Here is a 26,859-nt window from a genome sequence, read left to right as displayed (position 1 = left end):
TTTGCTGGCTTTCTTGTGCGTCAGCTTCCTTCTGGGATGACGACCATGCAGACCGAGTTGATGCAGTGTGCGGTGTATGGTCTGAGCACTGACAGGCTGACCTCCCACCTCTTCAACCTCTGCAGCAATGCTGGCAGCACTCATGTGTCTATTTTTTAAAGCCAACCTCTGGATATGACGCCGAACACGTGGACTCAACTTCTTTGGTCGACCCTGGCGAAGCCTGTTCCGAGTGGAACCTGTCCTGGAAAACCGCTGTATGACCTTGGCCACCATGCTGTAGCTCAGTTTCAGGGTGTTAGCAATCTTCTTATAGCCCAGGCCATCTTTGTGGAGAGCAACAATTCTATTTCTCACATCCTCAGAGAGTTCTTTGCCATGAGGTGCCATGTTGAATATCCAGTGGCCAGTATGAGAGAATTGTACCCAAAACACCAAATTTAACAGCCCTGCTCCCCATTTACACCTGGGACCTTGACACATGACACCAGGGAGGGACAACGACACATTTGGGCACAATTTGGACATGTTCACTGTGGGGTGTACTCACTTATGTTGCCAGCTATTTAGACATTAATGGCTGTGTGTTGAGTTATTTTCAGAAGACAGTAAATCTACACTGCTATACAAGCTGTACACTGACTACTCTAAGTTATATCCAAGTTTCATGTCTATAGTGTTGTCCCATGAAAAGATATAATGAAATATTTGCAGAAATGTGAGGGGTGTACTCACTTTCGTGATACACTGTATATTATACTGTGAATTAAGATTGGAAAATGATGAAGTAAAATCATATTCATGAGGGTTTGAAAAACAGACACTTGCACACTTTGCTAGTTTAATTTATTCACAACGCACTGGTCAATTTCTGATGCTGGACCAACACATTCACAGTTTTCATTTAAATAAAACAACTGATATATACACATCACACAGAATATATACACACATCAATCATCTTTTTACAGTCACTTCACTGATTTTGTTATTGGGTGTTACATGTTGTACAATTTACACAAATACAATTCCCAGTGATGCACCACAGACATACATTAAAGATTTGTTTAACACAGAAAAACACCAGTAAACATCATAGAATTCCTCTAAGATTTGTGCATGGGATAACAGTCATATATCATAGCTGATATCATAGCTTATAGGTTAAGATACGGCCATAAACCCACTCACGTACGGTCTGTTTTCTCCATCAGACATAATACAATACACATTTAACATCTATACATTCCATTTAAATAAATAATTCACCTTAAATAATGACCAGTTAGCCCGATTTCATTTGCATAATGTCAACAATTAGCTGCCATTCACAACATTAGCATTTTCAGTTAAAATATTATTTGAATGATGACAGGCTTGCTAGTTTCCTCTAGACATTACAAAAAAAATTTAATGATACATACAATTCCACAAAATAGCTAGCAAGCTCCATCAAGGTTGTAAACAAGGGAATTTACGTGTGCACATGTACAGCAAGTTATATTTGTTAACAAGTTATCAAGGCAAACTGCAGGCTTTTCATAACACTGAATAACAACTGAATGTAAAACACTGACATTATTTATTGTGTAAACATAGTAACACTGCACAGCATTTTCAGGACAATAATAATGCAGCCAACTCAGCACAGTGGTAAAAGACCACATTTTTTCATTTTTTTACTCTGACTGAAATATGGTTTAACTCTCCCAGAATCTCCGCGAATACCCCTCTGCATATCACCCCACATAAAGTACTGTAAACACATTTATCTTAGTAGCTAAACGTTTTGATCTATCTGATTTTTTAACCACCAGATCAACGTTCTCTGTGCGAGAGGAAAGGCAGCAGAGAGAGAGAAGGAGGGAGACGAGGGGAGGAAGAACAGGTTCTATGATTCAAGTGAAGGATGAGGGCTCTCTCCATGAGAAGGACTACCTTTGCTTGGACGGCTGGGAAAACAGAAACGACATGTATAGTAAAAAAGAGAAACAATGGGTGTAAAGTATTAAAATACCCCATATATTTCAAGTTTAAAGCCATCTAAAATGTTAAAAAGAGACAGAAGACCCTACACTTTTAACCTTTTAATGAAGTGTTTCCTATTTCCAATGGAAACCACAAGTAAACCAGTGTAATGTGGTCTGAAGCCTCAAATATACACTATATTGCCGAAAAGTATTTAAACACCTGACCATGAGCTTGTTAAGCATCACAATAAAAAACAGTATTAGACTGACCTGGATGTGATCTTTTCACATGAACAGCCACTCTTTTGAGAAGAGTTTTTACAAGACTTTAAAGTATGTCTGTGGGAATCTGTGCCCATTCAGCCTGTGGTTATAACTTGCAATCAATAATAAATGACAATCTGACCTGTATTTCTGTACCTTAAGCCTTTTATTACGATACATTTATATATTTTTATCGCCTGTAAGACCACTGTTTGTTCATTCTTCCAGACTATTGCAGCCCAGCTGGCAAAAGGTTAAAATCACTGCAGTACACAGTTAAAATATTATGATTGTCTTTTTATGATGCTCATGATTGTTTAAAGAGCAAAGAAGACTGCAATTAAACATGCATACAGATAATACAGATATGCTGCGATTACAGTAGATGTACCACAGTTGTTGTGCATGTGTGTGTGGGTAGGTCAGTTGGTGATATGGATGTATAGGGGTAGCAGAATACGCTGTAGTTCTTTCTGCTGGTGGATCCAGAATTAATAGTCTGTAAGAGAATCTGTGGTTCTGTTGGGTCTTGTTGGGGAAGCAGGTGGCCTCCGACTTCAGACATGACAATGGACAGACAAATGAAGAAGGACAGAAAGCACAAGACACTATCAAGAGCAACACAAACAAATGTGTCAATAAATACTCTCTCTCTCTCTCTCTCTCTCTCTCTCTCTCACACACACACACACACACACACACACACAATTCTTATGAGTACACTAAATGGCTAAAAGTATGTGGACACCTAACCGTGAGCTTGTTGCACATCCCATTTCAAACTATGGGCATTCATACAAGGTTGCCTCCCACCTTTGTGGTTATTACTTTTGGCCAAGTAGTGTACATAACACAGACAAATGTGACTGTTTGTGATAACAGGATGACTTTATTAATTAACAAGGGTTAAATGGAGATTTATTTAGTCTTACTTACCTTCTTAAAGCTACACTATGGAACTTTTGCTGTTAACTATTCCAGGTGCAGAATAACTAATAATAGATTAAAGGCCTATAATATTTACTTAAATGTAGCAGCATTTAGTCAATTTGGTGCACATACAAATTTTTTAAATATATTTATAATGTATGATTCAAACATTGAAAACATGAAGAAAATAGATTGTCAGGGCAGTGGTTGCTCAGCAGTTAAGGTGATAGACTAGTAATCAGAAGTTAGCTGGTTGAACCCACATTACCACCACATTGCCACTGTTGGGAGCCTGAGCAAGGCCCTCAACCCAAAATCGCTTGCATTGTAACTGGCTGCAATTGTAAGAAGCTTTGGATAAAGGTGTCTGCTAAGTGCCATAAATGTAAATTGCCCTGTAAGTGAGTACTGTATATGTGTGAGTGTATGATGCCTTGCACTGGATCAGTTCCATATTCAGGGTGTCCTTTCAGTTTGTGCCAAGTGCAACCCTGCAATCCTGAGTAAGTAAAAAAGAACAAATCCCCAAAAGTTCCACAATGCAGCTTTAAAATGCCAGAACATTTCTTGATCATGCTGGCCCAAGAAGATACCACCTACATGTTTAAACTGAGCAATGGTAAATTCTTCCACAGAGCTTTAACACATATAGAGGATCACATTATTCTCTCTGCATTCCTTCACCACTCATTCCGGTGGTTCAAGCTGACAGTAGCTCCTTAAAATCATACATTAGTGTTTGTTATCTACAACCTAAAAGACCCCTTGGTTGGGAATCACTAATGTATGCATTTAATTGGAATCAGGACAGCCCTTCTTCCAGGATATATCAATAAAACCATATAAAATGGCTGAGACAATCTGAAATTATTACTTCCCTGAACAGTATAAAATATGTGGAGCACTGTTACTGTGACTTGTTAAGACTGTATTATATTTATGGAAAAATTAGTGACGGATGATGATTATGAAACCATGTACAGGAATGAAGATGGCAAACAGGTACAATATGAGTAAGACATACCATTTTGTGGACCTCCTCACTGATCACTGATAGATATTCTGAAAGAATAATCGAAGTCATTGTGGGAAAGGTTTTAGTCAAACGGGAAAGGGCTAGATAATTACTAAAGGGGGCAACTACAGGAATATAAGCTTGAATTGCTTTTGTTCTTGTTGAAAGTGTTCTTATACTTTATATAACCTGTATTTATTTCATTCTAGCACTTTCTGACAAGTGCACAAGAGCATGATCTCACATAGCTGATATGAATATGAATGGACTCTGATATAGATTAAACATCCAGTGACTTAAAATGCTTAACAAGATTGTCAGAGATGATTTGGAATGATACATGAGACAATTAACAACAGTTAAACAAGTGATGCTTTAATGATGTGATGTTTTATAAATGTTTAAGTGATTTGCAAAGATTGCATATAAAGGGGTGCATCAGTAGGGGAAGGTAGTAAAAAGGAACCAAAGTAGGCCTGTTTTTTCCTTTGTGCATGGGGCAGAATTAAAACAAAGCAGTAAGGAGGCAGAGGGAAAACAAAGAGTGAAGTTTGTAGATCATTGCTCTCTTCAAGATAAATTTATTGCTTTTCAACCATAAGACTATTAATACTTACAAATGATAATTATCTAAACACACAGCAGTTACAATACATTTACCAACACAAATATTACTCATACAGAATTATAAACATATACAGAACTATAAAACTGACAATATACGAACCCCATTTCTAAATAGTTGGGATATTTTATATTTCTGTGTGTAGCAATTCCCTTACATCTTACCTGGGCACTCCTGGAGGAGCACGGTTGGGCCGTGAAGGCACTTGGGGTGGTGGCCCTCCATGGGGGTCTGGAGAGGTTCCAGGTCTGGAGGGCACAGGGGGAGCTCCAGCAGCAGGCGGTCCTGGAGCAGCACGAGCCCCAGGACGAGGGGGTCCAGGAGGTGCCCGACGCTGAGGTGTGGGACTGGACATAGGGGATCTGTGCAAGATGGAAGAAGGAATTACTACTTACTTTTAGCAATATGATATAATATAGGTCTCTGAGACCTATATTATATACTCTTAATCAAGAAAATAAAATAAACATTTGCCGTTTGCTGGTATGAAAGCCAGAGGTACAATAGTTCTTTTGGAGATTCCTTAAATCGTGGCTTAGTGTTTTTGTAGAAACTTGATGTCTGAAATCAAGCCTGTCTGTGTTTAATTTGCTTAACTGGCTTAAGCTGGGTAAAGTGGTTGATTGAGTAAACAAGGATGTATTCATATAAATTTATATTTATTTATATTGTATTTATATTAATCTTTGTCATGCAAAGCCTACTAATAATTAATTTGAGGTAAATGCAGACCTTCGTCCCGATGGTCCTCCCTGCACCTGCAGCCAGGAGTCGTCCACTGGTGGTGGCATGGAAGTGGACACAGTGCTGGTGCTGATGTCTCCGATGATGCTGAGAGCCTCTCTGAGTGCATGGTACATACGCAGCATCTCGTCCCTGTGCTGTGCCTGCTCGGCTGATTCCTCCATCAGAGTGTTCTGGTCACCGCATGAATACAGCTGAGCCAGCAACTCAGCATGGATGAACTCCTTAGTCTTTGAGACAGCAGGAGAGTGAAAATAATTACTTGATACAAAACCAGACTAGATTAAATATATCTAGGATTTATGATTATTGAGGATTGTTGAAGTGAGAAACAAATCAGCACTGTCATCTACACCTCTATGCCCCCTACCGGCCATAAGTAGCATTGCATAGGGGCATGACTATTCTGCACCCCCCCCTGCCGAGATTTGGCAGGTGGGACCATTACAGATTAAGAGTGCAGACCACAGTAACATAAAAGTGCAATTTACACTGCTCATATCATCTTCATACATCAGTGTCGGTGATGTGAAGAACTATCGGTAGACATTCCTCAGTGAGCTACATGTAAGTGGTTCTTTACATCTAAAACTATTTAAACAGAGTAATCAGATACAACTCACATTGTTGATCATGAGGTGCATAAGAGTCTTGGGCATAAGATCACGTATAGTTTTGTTGACAATGGACATATAGGAGTCCACCAGGTTGCGGATGGTCTCCACCTGCCTCTCCAGCTGGGGATCCATAGAGTGCATCAAGCTGTCTGAGCTGTCTTCACTGGCTTCACTCTGCTGCAGACCACAACAATTAATTAATTGCCATTGTAGAAATGGTAGTTCATTTATTTATCTAATATGAGATTTTAATTAGCTTCCTTTTATTTGTCACCAATCTGTGTAACACAAGTCTAAAGGCAGTGGTTGGAGAAGACAATACATATATAGTATATGTAAAACATAGATTTGTATTAAAAATACTTTAAAATATTTGTAAACGAAGCTCTGAATCTGTATAATTCATCTTTCAAAGATTGTTGGAATTGACATCAGTTGTGAGTTTCACATAAATATTATTTGACAAAACTGTACCTTGTATTTATTGCACTATTTTTTGTCTGCACTGTGTAAATTGGGTTGTTTGCACTTGTGTTCTGTGATGCATTATGGTCCTGGAGCTAAAATGACAATAAAGCCTGAACTTGAACGTAACACGATTAATTATTTTCCCAAAAATGATGATGATGACAAGCAATAAGAGATTATGCTAACAAAAAGTAGAGCACACAACTGTGACCCAAGAGCCATTTGCAAACTGTAATAGATGTATGTACAGCTTCCACATATCAACTTTTGGCCTGTTATAACTATGATTATGCTTGTGTTTGCTTCTGTGTCTGGCTCTAAAACACTGATACAGCCTTTTGCGGTCAATAAACAGTGCATTAAAGGCTAAATTAGTTTCTTTTAAACAGTTTTACAGTTCTTTGATAGGGCCTTTAATTACCTTTTCTGTATCCTTTTAGATTTGACAAAGATTAGTATTAGGGCAAAAGAAGAGAGGTTTTAGTATTAACAAAACATTGATATTTTACTGTGTGTTTTATATTAAACAAAGCACAGCATTGAAATGATTGTTAGAAGAGACACTGACATAAATAACAAATAAAACCGATGGTAAACTGAACCAGCTTCAGAAAATGCTTTGGCAGCAGTACTGATTATCAAAAGGCATGACATACCACAATGCGTTCTGGGTAAACGCCAGCACGCAGGAAGGAGGCCTTCCAGCTGTCCACCTCCTCCTGTGTCTCACAGGCCAGTTCCAGCTGCCTGTAATCCTTATACACGTTTCTGATGAGCACAAGAAGCACTATTACTACAACAATTTCTCCAATATATATATAAACATACAGTGTATCACAAAAGTGAGTACACCCCTCACATTTCTGCAGATATTTAAGTATATCTTTTCATGGGACAACACTGACAAAATGACACTTTGACACAATGAAAAGTAGTCTGTGTGCAGCTTATTTAACAGTGTAAATTTATTCCTCCCTCAAAATAACTCAATATACAGCTATTAATGTCTAAACCACCAGCAACAAAAGTGAGTACACCCCTTAGTGAAAGTTCCTGAAGTGTCAATATTTTGTGTGGCCACCATTATTTCCCAGAACTGCCTTAACTCTCCTGGGCATGGAGTTTACCAGAGCTTCACAGGTTGCCACTGGAATGCTTTTCCACTCCTCCATGACGTCATCACGGAGCTGGCGGATATTCGAGACTTTGCGCTCCTCCACCTTCCGCTTGAGGATGCCCCAAAGATGTTCTATTGGGTTTAGGTCTGGAGACATGCTTGGCCAGTCCATCACCTTTACCCTCAGCCTCTTCAATAAAGCAGTGGTCGTCTTAGAGGTGTGTTTGGGGTCATTATCATGCTGGAACACTGCCCTGCGACCCAGTTTCCGGAGGGAGGGGATCCTGCTCTGCTTCAGTATTTCACAGTACATATTGGAGTTCATGTGTCCCTCAATGAAATGTAACTCCCCAACACCTGCTGCACTCATGCAGCCCAAGACCATGGCATTCCCACCACCATGCTTGACTGTAGGCATGACACACTTATCTTTGTACTCCTCACCTGATTGCCGCCACACATGCTTGAGACCATCTGAACCAAACAAATTAATCTTGGTCTCATCAGACCATAGGACATGGTTCCAGTAATCCATGTCCTTTGTTGACATGTCTTCAGCAAACTGTTTGCGGGCTTTCTTGTGTAGAGACTTCAGAAGAGGCTTCCTTCTGGGGTGACAGCCATGCAGACCAATTTGATGTAGTGTGCGGCGTATGGTCTGAGCACTGACAGGCTGACCCCCCACCTTTTCAATCTCTGCAGCAATGCTGACAGCACTCCTGCGCCTATCTTTCAAAGACAGCAGTTGGATGTGACGCTGAGCACGTGCACTCAGCTTCTTTGGACGACCAACGCGAGGTCTGTTCTGAGTGGACCCTGCTCTTTTAAAACGCTGGATGATCTTGGCCACTGTGCTGCAGCTCAGTTTCAGGGTGTTGGCAATCTTCTTGTAGCCTTGGCCATCTTCATGTAGCGCAACAATTCGTCTTTTAAGATCCTCAGAGAGTACTTTGCCATGAGGTGCCATGTTGGAACTTTCAGTGACCAGTATGAGAGAGTTTGAGAGCTGTACTACTAAATTGAACACACCTGCTCCCTATGCACACCTGAGACCTAGTAACACTAACGAGTCACATGACATTTTAAAGGGAAAATGACAAGCAGTGCTCAATTTGGACATTTAGGGGTGTAGTCTCTTAGGGGTGTACTCACTTTTGTTGCCGGTGGTTTAGACATTAATGGCTGTATATTGAGTTATTTTGAGGGAAGAATAAATTTACACTGTTATATAAGCTGCACACAGACTACTTTTCATTGTGTCAAAGTGTCATTTTGTCAGTGTTGTCCCATGAAAAGATATACTTAAATATCTGCAGAAATGTGAGGGGTGTACTCACTTTTGTGATACACTGTACAGTACATGTTACATGTTTATATAAAATTTAGACCTAATAGATTAGCATAGTTAGTTCAGTGTAAGAACTGGCTTTAAGGTATTCTGTAACATTTGTAACAGTCTCCATCAAAAACATCTGTGTCATGTAAGTGTTTGTATTAAAAACTAATTTTAACATTTATTTTCCAGTAATTGAGACGTTCAAGGGCAGTTATTTGGACACATTCTTGTAGAGTGCTTTCATGAATTTTTAGGCAGCTTTATAAGCCATATCCAACGTTGGTGAAGATATATCTTATATATTATAGAAAGAATCAATTATGTATTTATACTAAAGGGGCCAAAACTTTATACATGTTTTAGTAGATGTTATCTGTGGACTTTCTTGAAGTTCAAAGGTGACTTATATTCATGTTTTGAGAGATTGAACCAAAAGCATAGTACCAAAACCAGCAAACACAGATATAGGGAGAACATGGCTCAAGCTCAGGTCTGCTGGGCCCATGTTGCTGTGCAGCACCTATTCTATCAGCTGTGCCACTGTGACATACTGTATGTCTATTATATGTTTCAGTATAATTAGTATAATTTAGTATAATTTAGACTTTTAGAGATGGGACTACAGTTTCAGAAGGAATAAGTTATTTCAGGCATGTCAAGTGGAAATGCTACAGGAATTTGTGTTATATACAGTTAGCTGTGTATTTTAAACTTAAAAATGTCTTTATTATTTCTGTGTTTGATATTGTAGTCACCCATATGCTTCAAATGTGGTGGATAGAGATTAGGTGAGAATAGGTGTACTGTTAATAAACAGTGATATAAAAGTACAGACCTTTGTTCGGTGTTGAAAAGAGCAAAGATGTGTTTGCTGGACATAAAACTTTTCTCAATGTCTCTGAGCTTGAGGTTATCCACCGGCAGCATGTATTTCTTTTCTTTTTCCTGTAGAGGAATGCAATGTAAAAATCAGCAGGGTGCATCATGCCTTGTAATTAAATACCACCAGGTCTAAGTTATAAGTATAAACAATTCCTCATTAGCAATTCCAAAAAACAATAAAGCACATTCTGGAAACAGATTCTGGCATCTGTTTTCTTCGGTAATATGTTTATTCTTCTAACAACATAGTCAACCTGCAAAAAAGGTTTCTTGGAAAAGGGCTGGCTTTTCCCATTTTTTAATATCCCATGATATTGAATCATGGGAATCATAGGTAAAGCAAGCGTCTCACTTACTACTGACTGTAATAAGTTCAGTGAAAGAGCTTTTAAATGCATTTAACATTACTATCAGCTACTATAATACTCCTTTAAATTAGTTTAATATGTGAGGTGTTTCTGCTTTTCAAGGCAAGCTAGCTGTAATTCTTTTTAAATAATTAACTTAATTCTTTACAAGTTATACATTTTAACCAGCTTCCTAAACAACATACCTACTCCACACAAAAATACAAAGCAAAAGCAAATATAACAGAAAAACTAACCACTTCCACGTATTGAATTTCATGAATTTTTATAATGATTTGCTGAGACTTTAATTATGCACATGACAAAATAAATGATAAACAGAGTTTGTGCAAACTGAAAAAGAAACCACAACAAAGACTTCAGTTTCTTCAGCTTTACAGCAGTCTCATGTAGGAATGCAGGCTGAATCATTTGAGCAGATGGCTAAAATTAGCTGAAATTGCCGTCTTCCATTTTTCTTCTTACAAGCCTAGTGTGCACAATTACAGCCAACAGACTAAAAAGAACAGTTTTAACCTAATCTCTATTTAATCTCCAGTTTCTGTATTATAGGGCTGATTACATTCAGCAGATTTTTCTGCAACAAAAACAACAAAATCCTGATTAAAATAACATACATGATAGAAGTCCAAGAACAGTTACTAAATCAAAAAACAAATAATAAACTTTAACGGGTAAATCTACAACTGTAACACTCAAATACACAGTGCACACTATGTAATTTCAGCTCCTGCCAATTATAAGTGCATTAGAGTGATTTGTACCTCAGAAAACTGATTCCTCAATCAGTCACTCAGCCTTTAGTATTTCTCAGTGTGTTCAAAATTCTCTGCAGTCATGTAGTGTGCACTGTTTAATGACTAACTGCAAACTCTACTAAATTAACTGAATTAAAATGAGGAAAGCATCACTTAACACGCTGATCACAGAGCAAACTAGCAACTTTGCACTATATGTGGTCCTAAATAGGTTCATAATTATTGGTGATGTTACCATTTCGAGCAGACTTTATAATAAATATAGTGTTTAAAGGCTACAGTGCAAGAAGAAAGACCATGATCCAAATTTTTTGCATGGTTGGTGGTTGGTGATGTAAAGTTTTCTTGACTGTAGACAGCTTCTATGTGATGTCATAACTGTTTTTCTTTTTTTGCATTGTTGTAGCCTAGTGGTTAAGATCTAGGTCTGGACTAGTATTCAGGAGGTCGCAGGTTCAAGCCCCACCACTGCCAGGTTGCTGCTGTTGGGCCCTTGAGCAAGGCCCTTAACACTCAGTTGCTCAGACTGCATACTGTAACTGTAATGTAAGTCGCTTTGGATAAAGGCGTCTGCTAAATGCCTTAAATATAAATGTTTCGGACTATTTAGAAAAATGTTCTCTTAGCCTAAATGTAGAAGACTGCTTTATTTGTTCCCCCTAATCTTGCTTTTTAAGGTATGTTAGCTGCAAATCATATAAAACTCTCTACAACTTCAAGTTAGTAAGTTGGTGTGTGTATATTTTTTACCATGCAGATTTTTTGAAATCAAATTCATAAAATCCTTAAAAACTAATAGATTATTCCATTCAACCAGTAAAACTGCAAAAAAAAAGAAAAACACTGAAATCCCAACATTGCTGTGCTATACATGTTCTTTGAAAAATATTAACTTAAACTGTACAATACAGATGTGGTAGACAGAGATTGGGTGTATTTCTTAAAAGTAACGTCATTTCTAGGGTGTCATTTTGATACAACAAAGGGGTCCTGAGTTTGAACCTTCCCTTTTGTCAGTGAAAAGTTTGGCATATTCCCCCCTGTGTTATTACTATTCCCCCAAATTACTCTTACCTCCAGAAACATTTAGAAGTTAGACTGCTCAAAAATTACTCCTAAGTATAAGTGAGGTAATACTGTAAATGAGTAAGCAACTGCCGTGCAATGTACTGGTACCCTGAGTGTATTTCTACCTGGTGCTCAGTTTTTCTAAAGTACTGAGGAAAATACAAGAATGAATGAATAAATAAATAAATACTTGCTGATAAATAAACTTGTCAATAAAAGTGTAAAGCTGTGCCTACTTTTGAGGGAAATCTCCCATACAGTTTTCTTTGTGTGTGTTTGTGTGTGTGTGTGTGTGTGTGTGTGTGTGTGTGTGTGCCCAGTATAAAGAGCTCTTTATGCGCTCTTAGGAAAGGAAGTGAGTTTAAAAAGGGAAACAGCACTGGGATATGCAGAGCCCAAAGGCCTCCACATCTGGAGATACTACAACTCAATGGAAAGAAACTCTAGCATTCCTTGGCGTCAGCTTCTCCACCCCAAACACACACACACACGCACACACACACACACACACAGAACCAGTCACCAGACATGCTTAAACATTCAGGCTTATGCCAGACTTTGTACTGACAGATCTTCAACATTAACCTGGCCTAGAAAAGAGGCCAATTTTGGCTTCCTGCTGATCCCTGACCTTGTACTTCCTGTTTAACAAATATGAAGAGATAAAACCTCTGCCTTCGCCCACTCTTTTTCTCTCCAGTTTACTCTCCTACATCGATAAGCAAAACTTTTTAACCTAACGTCTTTGTTCCACTTTTGATGTACAGTTTGCTTTATTGCTCAGTGTCCAGTCTGAGCAGTGACTGTGTTTTATTTTTACAGTTTTTGACTGGGAGGTTTATGAGCTGACCAGTAAAAGACTAGTCAGAAGAGGAACGGCTGCCCGCCACCCACGTTCCTGTCCTCCTTCAGCACTATCAAACACTGATACTTCTCTGAAGACCCTCCTCTCTGCTCCCCCATCCCACCCACTGCTCCCTAACTCAGACCTCCACCAGAGCTGATCAGGAGAAGGAAAGAAGTAGAGAGGGCGGGAAGGAGGAAAGGATAAACTAAGGGTTTCGAGAAAAGCAAGAGATGTTTGATCACTAAAGTTATCTGGCACGGATTCTGGAATTCTGAGGTATAAAGTCTTTTCAAATTTATTTTGGCCTGCACGTTCTGAGATGATTAAATATATTTTTTTTGTTAGCCAAGATTATAGAACAGAATTACAAGTAAAACATAGTAATGTACATCTCGCATTAGAATACATGTTAAAATTATTAACAGGTCATTAACGTGTTGTATGGTAGGGTGTGCTTAAAAGAAATGCTTTTGCATCTTGTAGTAGTTTCGGACTTACTGAACTGTTTTATTACGTATTAAGTACAACTACATGACGGTATTTACCAGAAAGTCTTTTACTATGCATCTCAGGAACTACTTAACTGGTCAAATGTTGCCTTTTATTTTCCACACTATGGTATTATACAGTAATAGTAAGACTATATTCTGATTTGTATGCTTTTATAATGGTATATAACATGTTTGACTACATTATCCTCTGTCTCTTGGTCTGTTTATGCATGTATGTACAAAGTCCTCACTGGAGCACTTTGGGATGGATGATCCACCTTCATTTCTGTAGACTCAGAGGCCTGACCCACTTGCCCAGTGTTCAGACTACCTGTTCAGGAAGTAGTGATTGTACAGTAGTCTGCACATTGGTTAAGCTGGTCAGGGAAAGCACACTGAACATCACTCGTACACCCGTACATCACCCAACAGAGCACAGTCAGCAACCAATATTAGTAAGTTACAAAAACCATTCTTCATTCATTCATCCTCAGTCTTTAGGAACATCCTTATCCTGATCAGAGTCACAGTAAGTCTAAAGTCTAGTCAGAAACACTGGACAAGGCACCAATCAATCCCAGGGCATCAATCACTTAGATGCCAAACTCTGCAGACACAGAGGCCACAGGCGTAGTTTAAACCCAGGTCCCAGAACCCTGAAGCTGTGCAGCACCCACAAAACATTCTGCACCACCATGCTGCCAACTCAAAAAAAAAAAAACTTCAACAGTAAAAAAATATTCAATAGCCACCTAAAATGTACCACAAATCTTTTGTCTTACATCCAGATAAATTAGTTCCAAGCTTTGACATACCGAAAAGCAAAACATTTGGATCTTACTTTAGTGTTTTGCTTTTGATGTAGAATTACTGCTGAAAGTCCTGCGCATGCATTTATTTTTTTCGTTCTACAGTTTTTGACTGGGAGATTTATGAGCTGATTTATGAGGGTAAGACGAGCCAGTTGAGAAATCATTTTTAGTAGCTCCATAAATGTACCATAACTTCCTCGTCTTACATCAGTATAACTGACTTACCTTTCAGTTGAAAAAGGCAAAAAACTTATGGTATATATTTAAGTAATTTTTAAAAAGTTTCATTAATGTAAAACTTCATGATAACTCAAATGTTAATTTTTCACACAATGAGAAGTATGGTGGCACATCTGGTGCAGTGGATGCCACATTGCAACATGTGTTCTGACAACCTGCATTTAATTCTAGGCTCTGAACACAGATTCTAGCCTCTGGACACATATTCTGTTTTAATTAAAATATGGTGTAAAATCATTCCATTTGTTTAAGCACAACTACTTGATGCATTTGTGTTTAATTTTAGTATCAGCAATTTTTAGTGCAGTATGACTAACACTTTTACATGATGTAGATGTAAATCTTTTCGTCTTGCATTTACCAATGCAACTTTACTGTACTGATGTGGATGCAATGTGTTGTATGTTACACAAATAAATATGTATAATAAAATTTTAAAAACAGTGTTCTTATTTCCACAAATGAAGTGTGCTTAGTCTTCTTTCTTCACATTTCTTGGGCCATATAGGAAACATTTTATGCATTTACATATTCAAGCTTTTACTTGCAGCCATGGCCACTTCTGCATTGGCCAAAATAAAAAATAAAGTTTCAGTTAAGCTTTTCGCATGAATAAGGATCTCTTGTTTCAACTTTTGGCAGACTTTAGGAAGTGCAGGCTTTGTGAAGTATTGGATGTGCAGACTCTGAGTCTGGTATGTATGGTAATGAAAACCAGATGCACCATCCTCAAGCCTGGAGCAGCCTGGCTCACCACAACCTGATCTAACCCAGCTTCATGTCTAATGTCTGGCATGGGGGGTGGGGGCTGGGTGGGGGTCATGCACCTACCTACCTTAGCACACATGCACCTAATCAGAGCACTGTAGGACTTCTGTGTCACACTATGAACAGAGTTAAGAATAAAGCTTCTGCATTCACATCAGTTAATGAATATTCCAATTTTAGATGTGCATATCATCTGCATTTTATGTGTAGTTGCAATGGCCAAGAATTTCTGCATGTTTCTCTGTACTGAGAAAATAATAGTACAATAAAACTCAAGGGAAATAAACACAAAAATTACTGTCTAATGCACATTAAATACTAGAAGATACAGATATAAGCAAAATGCCTGCATAAAACATAGTATACTAATAATCCAGGCATTCAAAATGCATAATAAATACTTTCTAATATTTACTAATAAGGAAAATATGCATGAAAATGTTAAAAAGGTTTAAAAGAAGAAATAACAGATACACCTTAGCAAAGCGATTAGTGTTGGTACTATGCAGCTCTATAGTTCAAGAGACTGCTGTTAGTTGCCTGGTGTGGATGATGGCAGGAGCTCTACATGCCCCACTTAGTCTCTTTCAAATTTAGTATGTCAGTGTGCATGAGTGTGTGCACATACTGCAGTCCTGATCAGGTTAGCTAATAAATGAATGGACTAATAAATTGATAATTATTTTTATTTTTTACATTTCTTCCACACCCTCATCGGCCAAAGAGCAGCAGACTAGCACCACCTCCAACAACACACTGATCAAGTCATCAATGTTTACATCTACCAGTGGTAGATTTTTACAGAGAGGTGTATCGCACATGGAGAGTCATGCCATGCCCTATTTGTAACATTACTGTAATGAGACCTACCTCATCATCTTTGTACCAGGACAGAGTCTCAGCAGTCAGCACAAACCAGTACTCCTTCGCTCCTCCCTTCATGATGCCAATGTTGTTGATGGTAAGCCAGCCCTTCCTTATCACCTGAACACAGACATGCAAAAATGTGCATTACAAATGTTAATGGTCACTTAAAAACCAACCCAATAACATTAAAATACATTAAATTTCAAAGTTTCTCTCAAGAGATGATATTATATTATTGTTAATATTAAAACAAATGTGTAGATCAGTTCATTAATATACAACTAGATGCATTCAAGAGCAAAGTAGCTAACATGGCTAGTGCTAAGAATAATAGCCGGCTCTGGACGAAGCTAAAACTCTGCATTTCTGCCCAAGACCTATTACATGTTTGTACAATCTGGAGGGAGGCACAACGGAATTACTCATGATCAAAGATCAAAGTAACTTATTAAATGTCCATCATGCAAAATTAGACTTAAGAATGATAACAGATGTTAACGCTCAAGTTACAGCACTGAGCTCTCTGTGTGATGTTTGTAATATAATATTTCCACTTTGGTCTCAACAAACCACACAGTTTTTGCCACTTTACAGAGAGTTTGCAAGGTTGCATTTTTTGCAACTTCTTTATGTTTAACTTTATGTTAATAATGACTAGCCATTAACCTATGAATTTTACATTGTTTAAAAAAACTATGAAAATATTCTAACTTTTTGTTATCATAAACTGAGAGAGTCTACATAGACTACATAGCAGTAATTAGGTTTTTTGGGGAAGGGCATTAATATGCCATGAGTGTGTCTATAAATGCTCTGTTTTAAGTCTGTTCATTGGCAAAGTTAAGGGACATTTTTACTGGAAATGTTATTACTGTTATCAAACATTACAAAACACACTTTCAGCATTAAACAAGAATTAAATTATAATAATTAAATAATTAATTAAATTATAATATAAATGTATATAATTTATAATATATAATTATACATTTTAATATAATATAATATAATATAATATAATATAATATAATATAATATAATATAATATAATATAATATAATATATAATATATAATTACATTATAATAATTAAAATTTAATCCCATAAAATATCCATTAAACATTTTTGGTTTCATGTTGCTTTATTTGAGGTGGTACTACTAAATATGTATTTAAATAAGCATTTAATTATGGGACAATAATTATTTAAAGGGTTTCTTGTCCCTTCTGATTCCAGTGTTCTCTAATTTACTATAATCAAAATGTGTAAAATATGCACATACTGCTTTTTAGACACACATGATAAATGAAAACACACTGACACACATAAATCATTCAGATAAACACATTCTTTCTTCACACTCACCATTATCTCGTCCTGTAGTGCCGTGGCCATAGCAACAGTAGCAAAGCAAGCAAAGGGTTTAAAAGAGATAATTAGATAAGCTGAAAAACACAGAGTAAAGTGAAAAAAGCTACAAAATACAGAAAAAAGTAAAGGGCAAAAGGAAATGCCCCCAAAATCAAAATGCTACACAGGTACATTTCAGATAATAAACAAGTTTATCAGTAAAATGTTCTCTAAATCTTACAGTGGGTAAAGCACACAGATGAGCCCAAAAATTAAAACCACATGTCTAATATGCTGTTCCACTGAGCTCTGATCCACTGAGACATGGACTTTACACAACACCTAAAGAGGACCTGTGGTATCTGGTACCAGGACGTTACCAGCAGGCCTATCAAATTTGGATGTTGCAAGGTGGAACATCCTACAGTGCATCTTGGTGCCATCTCCTATGCTGGTTACTAAAGCACATATGTTCTGCCATCCACATAATCTTGAAGAAAACAGTATTTGTTGGAGCAGTCAACCTTCTTCCATTGCTCCTAACATCACCATTAAAATAATCTACACTTTGAGCCACAGAAGCCCTTCTGCTGGTCAGTACCAGACACCATAGCCTTCATGTCCTCTGGCATCAATGAGTCTTGGCTGCCCAACAACCCGTCAGCGATAATAATTTGGCCCTTATCAAAGTCAATCTGGTCTTGATGCTTCCCTTATCTGCTGCATGCAGATTGGGGCTGGTGGGTCCTAATGTTTTGGCTCATCAGTATAAACTGCAACTACAACAGCCATGACATCAGGTTGGATTTAAAGTATTCAGTCTGACAAATTTAGGCATTCAGTCTGTACAATGCTAAACTGGTAGCTAAAGTTTCTGAATCTCCAGTACAAAATTAAAGCTGAATAGTTAATCATGGAGTCAAATGAAACTGTACAAATTCTGACCAATATTATAGTATAATACCAACCATTGTGCCCAAAACTAAATGTGCAATTTGTGTAGAAACGTTGATGCGTACCTGATTGCCTGCAGCCTTCTTTTTACTCATCTGACTGCTTCTTTGCTGAGCACTGAACACAAAGAGAAAACACATTTCTACAAACTTTATATTGCAATACCAGATGCAACATTTCTGGTAACATTCACTGCATATAAACTATATAAAATTTATAATATAGACATATGATCTTACTTAGCAAACCCAATGAAATCCTCATGATTGGTGTTCATGTAGGCCAGCTCAATGTCGATCAGAAGCATAACCTATAAAACATGGGGAGTCACCTGCAACTGCATTTCATTTCCTTATGATATAAGCAGTTTACTGACTTTTATCAGTCACATCTTCCACCAGGTTATAATCCTGTAGTGTAGCAGAGGTTTGGGTTTTGTTGTACCTGGTTCTTGGTATGACTCTCTCTGTCACGGATATGCTGGGTGACGATCCTCTCCATTTCCTCCCTCAGCATTGGGTACTGTGCCAGCTTTTGAGCAACACAAATGTATGTTAAAACTTGGTTGTTAAAAGCATGTTAATATAATATATTAAAAAACCCTGTAAACTAGACATAGTAATATGAAAATGTTGTTTGAGCTAGTGGAAGCTGTTCTGTCCTAATAAAAAGAAAGTGATTTCTGCTGTAAAGAACTTATGGGCAATAAACATATTTATTTCTGAACCCACCATGGTTTAAACTAGACAAAGTGATCTCTCCAACAGAAATGATTTGCTGTAAATCCAACATGCAATTTCTAACTAATGGTAAGTACTAACATTACATACTAATACCAATAGCACAGATTCATTTCACATCACTAAAAAGATTCTCACTAAGTAAGATTCTCCCTGCCACAACAAAACTACCCATGTCCAGTTCCTTAACTACCCAGTATAAGAAAAGCTACCTGGCTAATTTACAGTATTTAATATTCATTTGACACAGTTTATTGTTTCCATTACAATAATATATTTAACAAGACATATATGGAAAAGACCCAACCTGTTGTCATGTCTCTCAGTGGGGGCATTATAGTCTAAATTAGGAAGTTTGGGAATGTTTAATAAAAGCACATGCAGAAAAAAGTCTGTCAAAAAGTAAAACAGTGAGACTACCAGTTCAACTTCCTGTCTAGAGGGCGGCACGGTGTCTAAGTGGGTAGCACTGTTGCCTCACAGCAAGAAGGTCCTGGGTTCGATCCCCAGGTGGGGCAGTCCGGGTCCTTTCTGTGTGGAGTTTGCATGTTCTCCCCATGTCTGCGTGAGTTTCCTCCGGGTGCTCCGGTTTCCTCCCACAGTCCAAAGACATGCAAGTGAGGTGAATTGGAGACACTACATTGTCCAAGACTGTGTTCGATATAACCCTGTAAACTGATAAACCTTGTGTAATGAGTAACTCCTGTTTCCTGTCATGATGTAACCAAAGTGTAAAACATGACGTTAAAATCCTAATAAACAAACAAACAATCCTGTCTAGAATGAACAGATCAGTGACAAAGAAGGGTGCACAAATATAAGCTTACCTTCTTAGTGCACTGCCTGACAGTATTCACCAGCTCAGAGATGACCAAGTCCACACATTTCTGGCAAGGCTCTTTATTCTTACCTATCTGTCTCTTCACAATTGTCTCAAAGGCCATGTCTGGAGTAAACAGACCAGTCCTGGGCAGTAGGAAAGAAATGATTCATTTGGTTTAAATATTTGATCTAGGAGAGCATTTGGGATTTTTTGGATGCATGTGTGTGTATATGTGTGTAGACATATGGACAAATTACATACAGACCTTATACCATGGATGTTCTTGATAGCATAGCTGATTTCCTTACGCAGCTCTTTCTCATCAAATTCCATCTACACAGTAAACATACAGGGGAAAAATGTAAATGTAATTTAAATTAATGTATGAGTTCAGACCACTACCATGACACATGCCAGGACCATCCACTAAAAAGTACCCCCCCCCCTTTTTTTCAGTTGTGTTCTACGTTAATACTATGCTAACACTATTACTGTCTGATCCTATGATGAAGTAGTTTTACTTTGTATTTACATTTTGCCTAAAAAGCACAATGAACTTAATTATCAATACATTCACCTTGACCAGTTCAAAAGGAAAGCGCTCATGGAAGATACGGTTGATCCTGGCTCCACCTGACAGCTCGTAGGTGTCAATTTGATCACCAGAGCCTTCAATACATTTTTCAAAGTCCACTGCAAACTGCTGAACCATCCTGTAAGAACAAAAGCATATCAGATAACTCCAAACTTAAAGTACAATGACCTAAACTGAACTTGTTTTCCTTGCATTTGCAGTAAATAAGACAAAATAAAAGACAGATGAGCAACCGTTTAACAAACACTTAAGTCCTTAAATGTGCAACACACATGGGTTTCAGAAGATCTGACTCACTGTAGAAGGGCCTTGGTTTTGCGGGAGGGGTCATCAGGGCAGAAGTTCTTGTACTCTTCCACCTCCTTCTCAATGGATAGCAGCTGGCTCTGCAGCTTGTTCCTAAACCCTGGCAGCGTATCTCGAATGTGATTGGTCAGTTGCTGTGAGTAGGGTAAAATAGTGTATGAAATGAGATGTTAATGCCAGTATAATGTAACATCATTTTAATATCTGTTTTATTTTGTGTCCAGGCTTTTCCATTAATTTTGCTATAGTAAAAACAATGATTATGCACCAGTGTACCTTTAAGAGAAAAATAGTTTTAGAATGATTTACCTGATTAAGGGCTTTCTGGAGGTAAGGTGTCCCCATTCGCTCAGCCAGATGACGATACGATGGATGACTAAGGAAAAATTTTCTCTCAGCTGCCATGGCTGCATTAATGTCTTTCTTCCCATCAATATCCTTTTGACTTCGGTTTACTACTCCAATGTAACCTACAGGGGGCATCAGTCAATGAACTGGGCCTATGTGTGTACATAGTCTTAGTTATTTATGTTGTACTAAAATCTAAGAAAATACTAAGGAAAAAAGCAGACTGCACTGCTAAAATGATACTGATATTAATAAATATTGCCTAAGTCTGGACTTTGGCTGGGCCACTCAAGGAGTTGTTTTGACTGACGAAAGGTGGCCAGTCTGAGTTTGTGCACACTTATCTTTTTCCTGTATTTGGCTACAATCATGCATCCGTCTTTCTCTACCTGCCCCCATAGCATGATGTTGTCACCACCATGTTTTACATAGGCATGGGGTTAACCAGATGTGCTATGCCTGTTTTTGCCAGACATAGTTCTTGCTGTTCTGCCCAAAGAGTTTAATTTTCATCTCATCACACATGCCATTTAGCAATCTTCGAGAGTAAAGTGGTTGTATCCTTCTTTCCTTTGCTGTACCTGTATAATACATTTACCTGACATTGGGTTGTATATGTATACATTATTTTGCAAGGCTAGTTAAAAATTATCTGGACACAAACTGTGATATTTCTCTCATGCCTTAAACAGCTTGTTTTAATACATGTGATTTAATCTTGAAAACATCAATTGTTACTGTTAGTTTGTGATTGTTATTTTTATGTTCTCTGAGACCAATGTAGAATGTATTTATTCTTTATATCTACATAATTATCTACAAAGAACTTGTGTGCTGTGAATAAACCTTACCTCTACGCAAAGGAAGAAGCTTATTCTCCAAGATGTCTCGAGCATCTGTACCCTCATCCATCAGGTCCAGTTTAGTGATCACACCAATTGTCCTTAAACCTGCCCGTTACAATTATGAATACACATGAACTACAACACAAAATCACTTACTCAAAATTATCATTCCTTTTTTAAAGTAAACATAACAGAGCAAATGTAGTATTACATTATACAGTATATTATATATCTCTGCACATGGACTAACACAGAACTTAATCTGAGAGTAATAGGATTAAACAGTTCAGTCTAATAATGATACTCTACAGTTTGACCACTAAATTAAACACTTTACAAGTTCATCTCATACCTTGAGGGTCCACTTCTTTCGCAATTTTGAGGGCGTCTGAGTTGGCAAGATCTGAGTTGGCAGGGGAGACAGCCAGCAACAGGCAATTGTCCTTGGTTACAAACTGCATAAGCATATCTCTAATTTGAAACTCAATATCAGCAGGCTGGTCCCCCACTGGCACTTTCGTCATACCAGGCAAGTCCACTAGAGTAAGATTTAAAACTGGGGAGAGAAAAGGGCAGATTAATGGATCTGCTAATTGTATCTGAATGTAATGTTGGCTGTACTGTAGGTATACATTTGAAAGGTAATGATAAATAATGTATGTGCACATGCAGTACAATGCACACAGGTCAGCATTACATTCAGTTTATGTGTGTGTGTGTTACCATGAGGGGAGTAAACTCTTAGGTTAATGGGTACTGGAGAAATGCCCTTGTTTTGCCCAGTGATGCGGTCTGTCTCTGCTTCAATCTCCTGGCGTACTTCATCAAAATCAGTGAACTTTTTCCCCTTGCAATGCAGAAACTCAGCATATTCTGCAGATCAGTTAGAGATGCACTGGTCAATATATTATTGTTTTCATTTTTAAAAATTATATATAAAGAACATCGCCCTGCGACTAATAGGCACCCTATCCAGGGAATTACTGCCTTGGTCTCAATGTGTCCTGGTGAAACCAGGCTCGCCACAACTCTAACTATTTTATTAAACCATTAAATCTTATGACTAAAAACAGCACTTCAAAACAAAGAGCCAAGTTGACAAGTATATAAATAGTATTACATATATAGAAGTAATTGTTGTAAATGTTGTTACCTGTGGGACAGTTGTTAAGCTGTAACACAAGAGGGCGGCGGGTAACAATGCCAGAACCACGGGGAAGAAAATCCCTACAGTGAAAAGCAAAAAAAAATCAATTAGACACTAATTTCAAGCATTGCATTGTTTTTTTTTTTACTATGTACAGGACACAGACATAGTGTTTAAGAGTATAAAAGTAGCTAACATCTAATGTGTGGAAAGTAATTGGGCATTTCTTATTTATTACAAACTATTTTCAACACTTTTCAAGCAATCTGAGGCAAAATTATATATAGTTAACCTAGTTATAATCCTAGTTAACATATTTACACTTTTATTATTGGCCTAAGTAGTATTAAAATCCACAGTCAGGGAACTGATACCTAATAACAGTACAAATGTAGATTACAGCCGACTGAATATGTCCATATCAAAGCCCATGGTTGTGGAATGGCATGTTAAACAACTCATAGTTAGATGGCCACATAAATTTAGCCAAATATAAAAGCCTATAATATTAATTTATTCATTTAGACATTTTGTATTTCTTTTCTAAACAGCACACTATGTGACATACTATTGAAGCACATTTTAGTACAGCAGTTTGGCATTCAAAACAAAGCAGTGTACATTGTGTTGCTCATCAATGGAGCCTGACAGTGACAGGATGAAGGGACTGTGAGTCCTCAGTGTACACTGCACCCAATGACTGAGAAGGACATGGAACCAAAGAAAAGCCATATGCTAAATCTAATGTGACAGTGATGAGCCAGTGAAAAGTGAGAGAGAGACATCTGTGACATTACAGTCAAATATAAACAACAAGGCTGCTTAAAATAGAAGGAAGGTGAAGATAAATCCAAGAGCCCTGACAACACAGAGAGATCACAGACCATATACTTTATAGTACTGTCAGTATGTGCTAAAAAAAATCATTTGCTCCCATTCTAGTCTCATGCATATCTCAAAATTAATGATCTTTAAATTTATTAAAGAGGAAATGCTAAATTAGAGATAGATAGATAGATAGATAGATAGATAGATAGATAGATAGATAGATAGATAGATAGATAGATAGATAGATGATAGATAGATAGATAGATAGATAGATAGATAGATAGATAGATAGATAGATAGATAGATAGATAGATAGATAGATAGATAGAAATGTTCAAATCAAAATGTTACATTTATTTTATAATCTAGTTTACCTTATCATTTTCTTGTGTTAACCAGACATGTAGGACATAAATTTAAGGTATAACTATCAAGCTTAACCCAAAAAGAAAAAAACACAAACCTGTATCAGCTGGTTGCTATATGTATGTTTTGCTTTTCTGGTTTATTGTTGGTTCTGTGTGGTCTTTGCTGGTTTTATGATTAAAACACAACAAATAGTCGTTGATGACAAGCATCAATCGTGTTCAAAACATAACACACTGCTTACTCAGTAGATGTAATATTGTCTTATCAAGTTGTAAATGCATGTATTTCTTTACATAGAAATATTTATTTGTAAAAGTTAAGAAAAAACACTAATCTATATAGTTAGTCTTTTATAAATGTATATTTGCTACGATGATATACGATTAAAAGGCTAATACAGTAATACTGGATGTGCTAGGAAATAATATATTTTATATTTATATTTTTCTGGAAATATATCTTTGTTCAGTGTGTCTACAGTGCATGGCAGATTAAGCAATGAAGAACTGTCCTTGGTTCTGAAACCACCAAGGAATTATTTTACTGAATTATGAACTACATGTGTAATTTTCACGTGATCACATGACAGGCATCCCCTCGTCATTTTACGCGATCACACAATGGGTATCCCCATCCTATCCCTCCCATCCATCCCATCCCTCCCCCGTTCTCATCTATGCTCTAGGCTGCTGCATTATAATATCATGGTGGCAGAAAATCACGTTTTTATACACGTTTTAATACTTACATGGGTAATAAACCACCGGACAAGATGACACCATTACATACGATTGTCAGAAATGATCAAAGAGAACCCAGGCTTGGCAAGCACTTACCAGGGAATAGCTTGGCCTTGTTTCAAATTTGTGTAGCACAGGATTACCTCAGCATATTTAGAATTTTCCCTAAAATACATCATCTATTTCATTGATAATGAATCTGCCTGTTACCGTAATAATAATGTAAATGTGTTATTTGAGCTCCTCCAGTGGCAGCCAGTTAAAATTGTCCATTTGTGGTGAGATGAGAATACCCAACAAGCATCATGCGACATTTTCTTCCAGGTGTTAAACTGCACTTATTTATATGGGTCTGCATTGAGTTATAGTGTAAAATATGCTATTTGGATATTTTATTTTCAATACTTGTTACTGGGTTGAATGTATTTGTGCTAACTTTAATAGATAAATATGTTTTTTAAGGGTAATGTGTATAGTCGGTATTTACTATTTACTGTTAATAGTTATCGGAATAAATAAAGCAATCAGATCAGATCGATGGCATCCTATCGACCAGCTTCTGTGAGGACCCACAGGGTTCCAGTCAGTCTCAATGGTTAAATAAATTTGCCTGGTCATGCATTAGCTAAACCAGTTGTATACAGAAAAATAAACACTCAATTAATAAATACTAACACACGAACTTACAAAAACAGTAATCTATATTTGCCTTTAAGTCTCCTTCTATAAATCAGTTTATAGTGGATAGGTATTGTTTCAGCTCTATGAGCATCTATACTTGCACATCTCCCTGACATTATTAATGACTTACTTTCCCACAAAGTTCTCCAGTACCGAGCTTTTTCCAGCACTCTGACCCCCAACAACAGCAATCTGAGGAAGGTCCAGATTGGCATTTTGTCCGATGGCAGAAAAAGCATCCTGTAGTCTGTTTACCAGTGGGATCAGATCCTCCATCCCCCGATTCCCCATCTTCACCAGTGAAACGATTAATCTCAATAAACAGAACAGGAAACACTTTTACTGGCGCCTCTTCTGCATCAGTGTAAAGCCCAAATGTTGTCAACTGCTTAATCTCATACAGATTTTGTAGACACCTTTGCAGATTGGTATCTGTGTGTGGGCAGAGCCCTTTTCATCCCCCCTTCTCAGTACAGCTTGGCGTCTGTACCATGTGATACAGACTATCAGGGTTGCCAGTTTGGAATTAGTTCCTCCTTATCATCACCATGACCACCATCACCATCATCAGCATCACTATCACAATAATAATAATAATAATAATAATAATAATAATAATAATAATAATAATAATAATAATAATAATACAGCTTTGCACACCTAGATTTGGGAATCTTTGCCCGTTCTACAGTTCTGTTATTCATTAATGAAATAATAAAAATGCATAAAAAAAAAATACATTCCCTAGAGGGCTTCTGTAAACAAAAAGAGTGTATGCGCACCAAGAGTGAGTTACAAATCAGGACTCTTACTATTTAATTATCATTTTTAACCAACTGTTAACCGTCTAATATGTGACATGCCTAGTTTAGTTTGTATAATGTTAGTTAATGAAACAAAAAACTGCAACTTAGTTGGTTAAATAGATTAAGAACAAGTACACATT

The 26,859-nt window shown here is 37.4% G+C and overlaps 1 protein-coding gene across 3 annotated transcripts; it reads right to left on the bottom strand.

The window, feature by feature from the left end:
* Nucleotides 1-829: 829 nt before the first annotated feature.
* On the bottom strand, nt 830-26,353 carry dnm1b (dynamin 1b). Of its 3 annotated transcripts, XM_063018237.1 has the most exons (22): nt 26,044-26,353; nt 23,302-23,375; nt 22,872-23,021; nt 22,501-22,704; nt 22,155-22,253; nt 21,265-21,425; nt 20,947-21,089; nt 20,632-20,767; nt 20,320-20,387; nt 20,059-20,197; nt 18,936-19,022; nt 18,731-18,801; nt 18,557-18,608; nt 17,553-17,564; nt 16,191-16,304; nt 9,922-10,031; nt 7,290-7,401; nt 6,172-6,342; nt 5,537-5,778; nt 4,969-5,166; nt 4,189-4,226; nt 2,383-2,789 (listed from the first exon to the last, which is right to left on the bottom strand). In XM_063018237.1, the coding sequence occupies exons 1-21, from the start codon at nt 26,202-26,204 to the stop codon at nt 4,205-4,207; spliced, it is 2,526 nt and encodes an 841-aa protein (XP_062874307.1). In that variant the 5' UTR covers nt 26,205-26,353; the 3' UTR covers nt 2,383-2,789; nt 4,189-4,204. The 3 variants fall into 3 exon arrangements, with proteins under 3 accessions (XP_062874306.1, XP_062874307.1, XP_062874308.1); XM_063018236.1 differs by lacking the exons at nt 2,383-2,789; nt 4,189-4,226 and adding an exon at nt 830-1,952; XM_063018238.1 differs by lacking the exon at nt 4,189-4,226.
* Nucleotides 26,354-26,859: the final 506 nt, after the last annotated feature.

The sequence above is a fragment of the Trichomycterus rosablanca genome, chromosome 21 (assembly GCF_030014385.1).
Source record: "Trichomycterus rosablanca isolate fTriRos1 chromosome 21, fTriRos1.hap1, whole genome shotgun sequence".
Lineage (NCBI taxonomy): Eukaryota > Metazoa > Chordata > Actinopteri > Siluriformes > Trichomycteridae > Trichomycterus > Trichomycterus rosablanca.
Note: the sequence above shows the minus strand (reverse complement) of the source record. Positions and strands in the feature narration are given on the sequence as shown.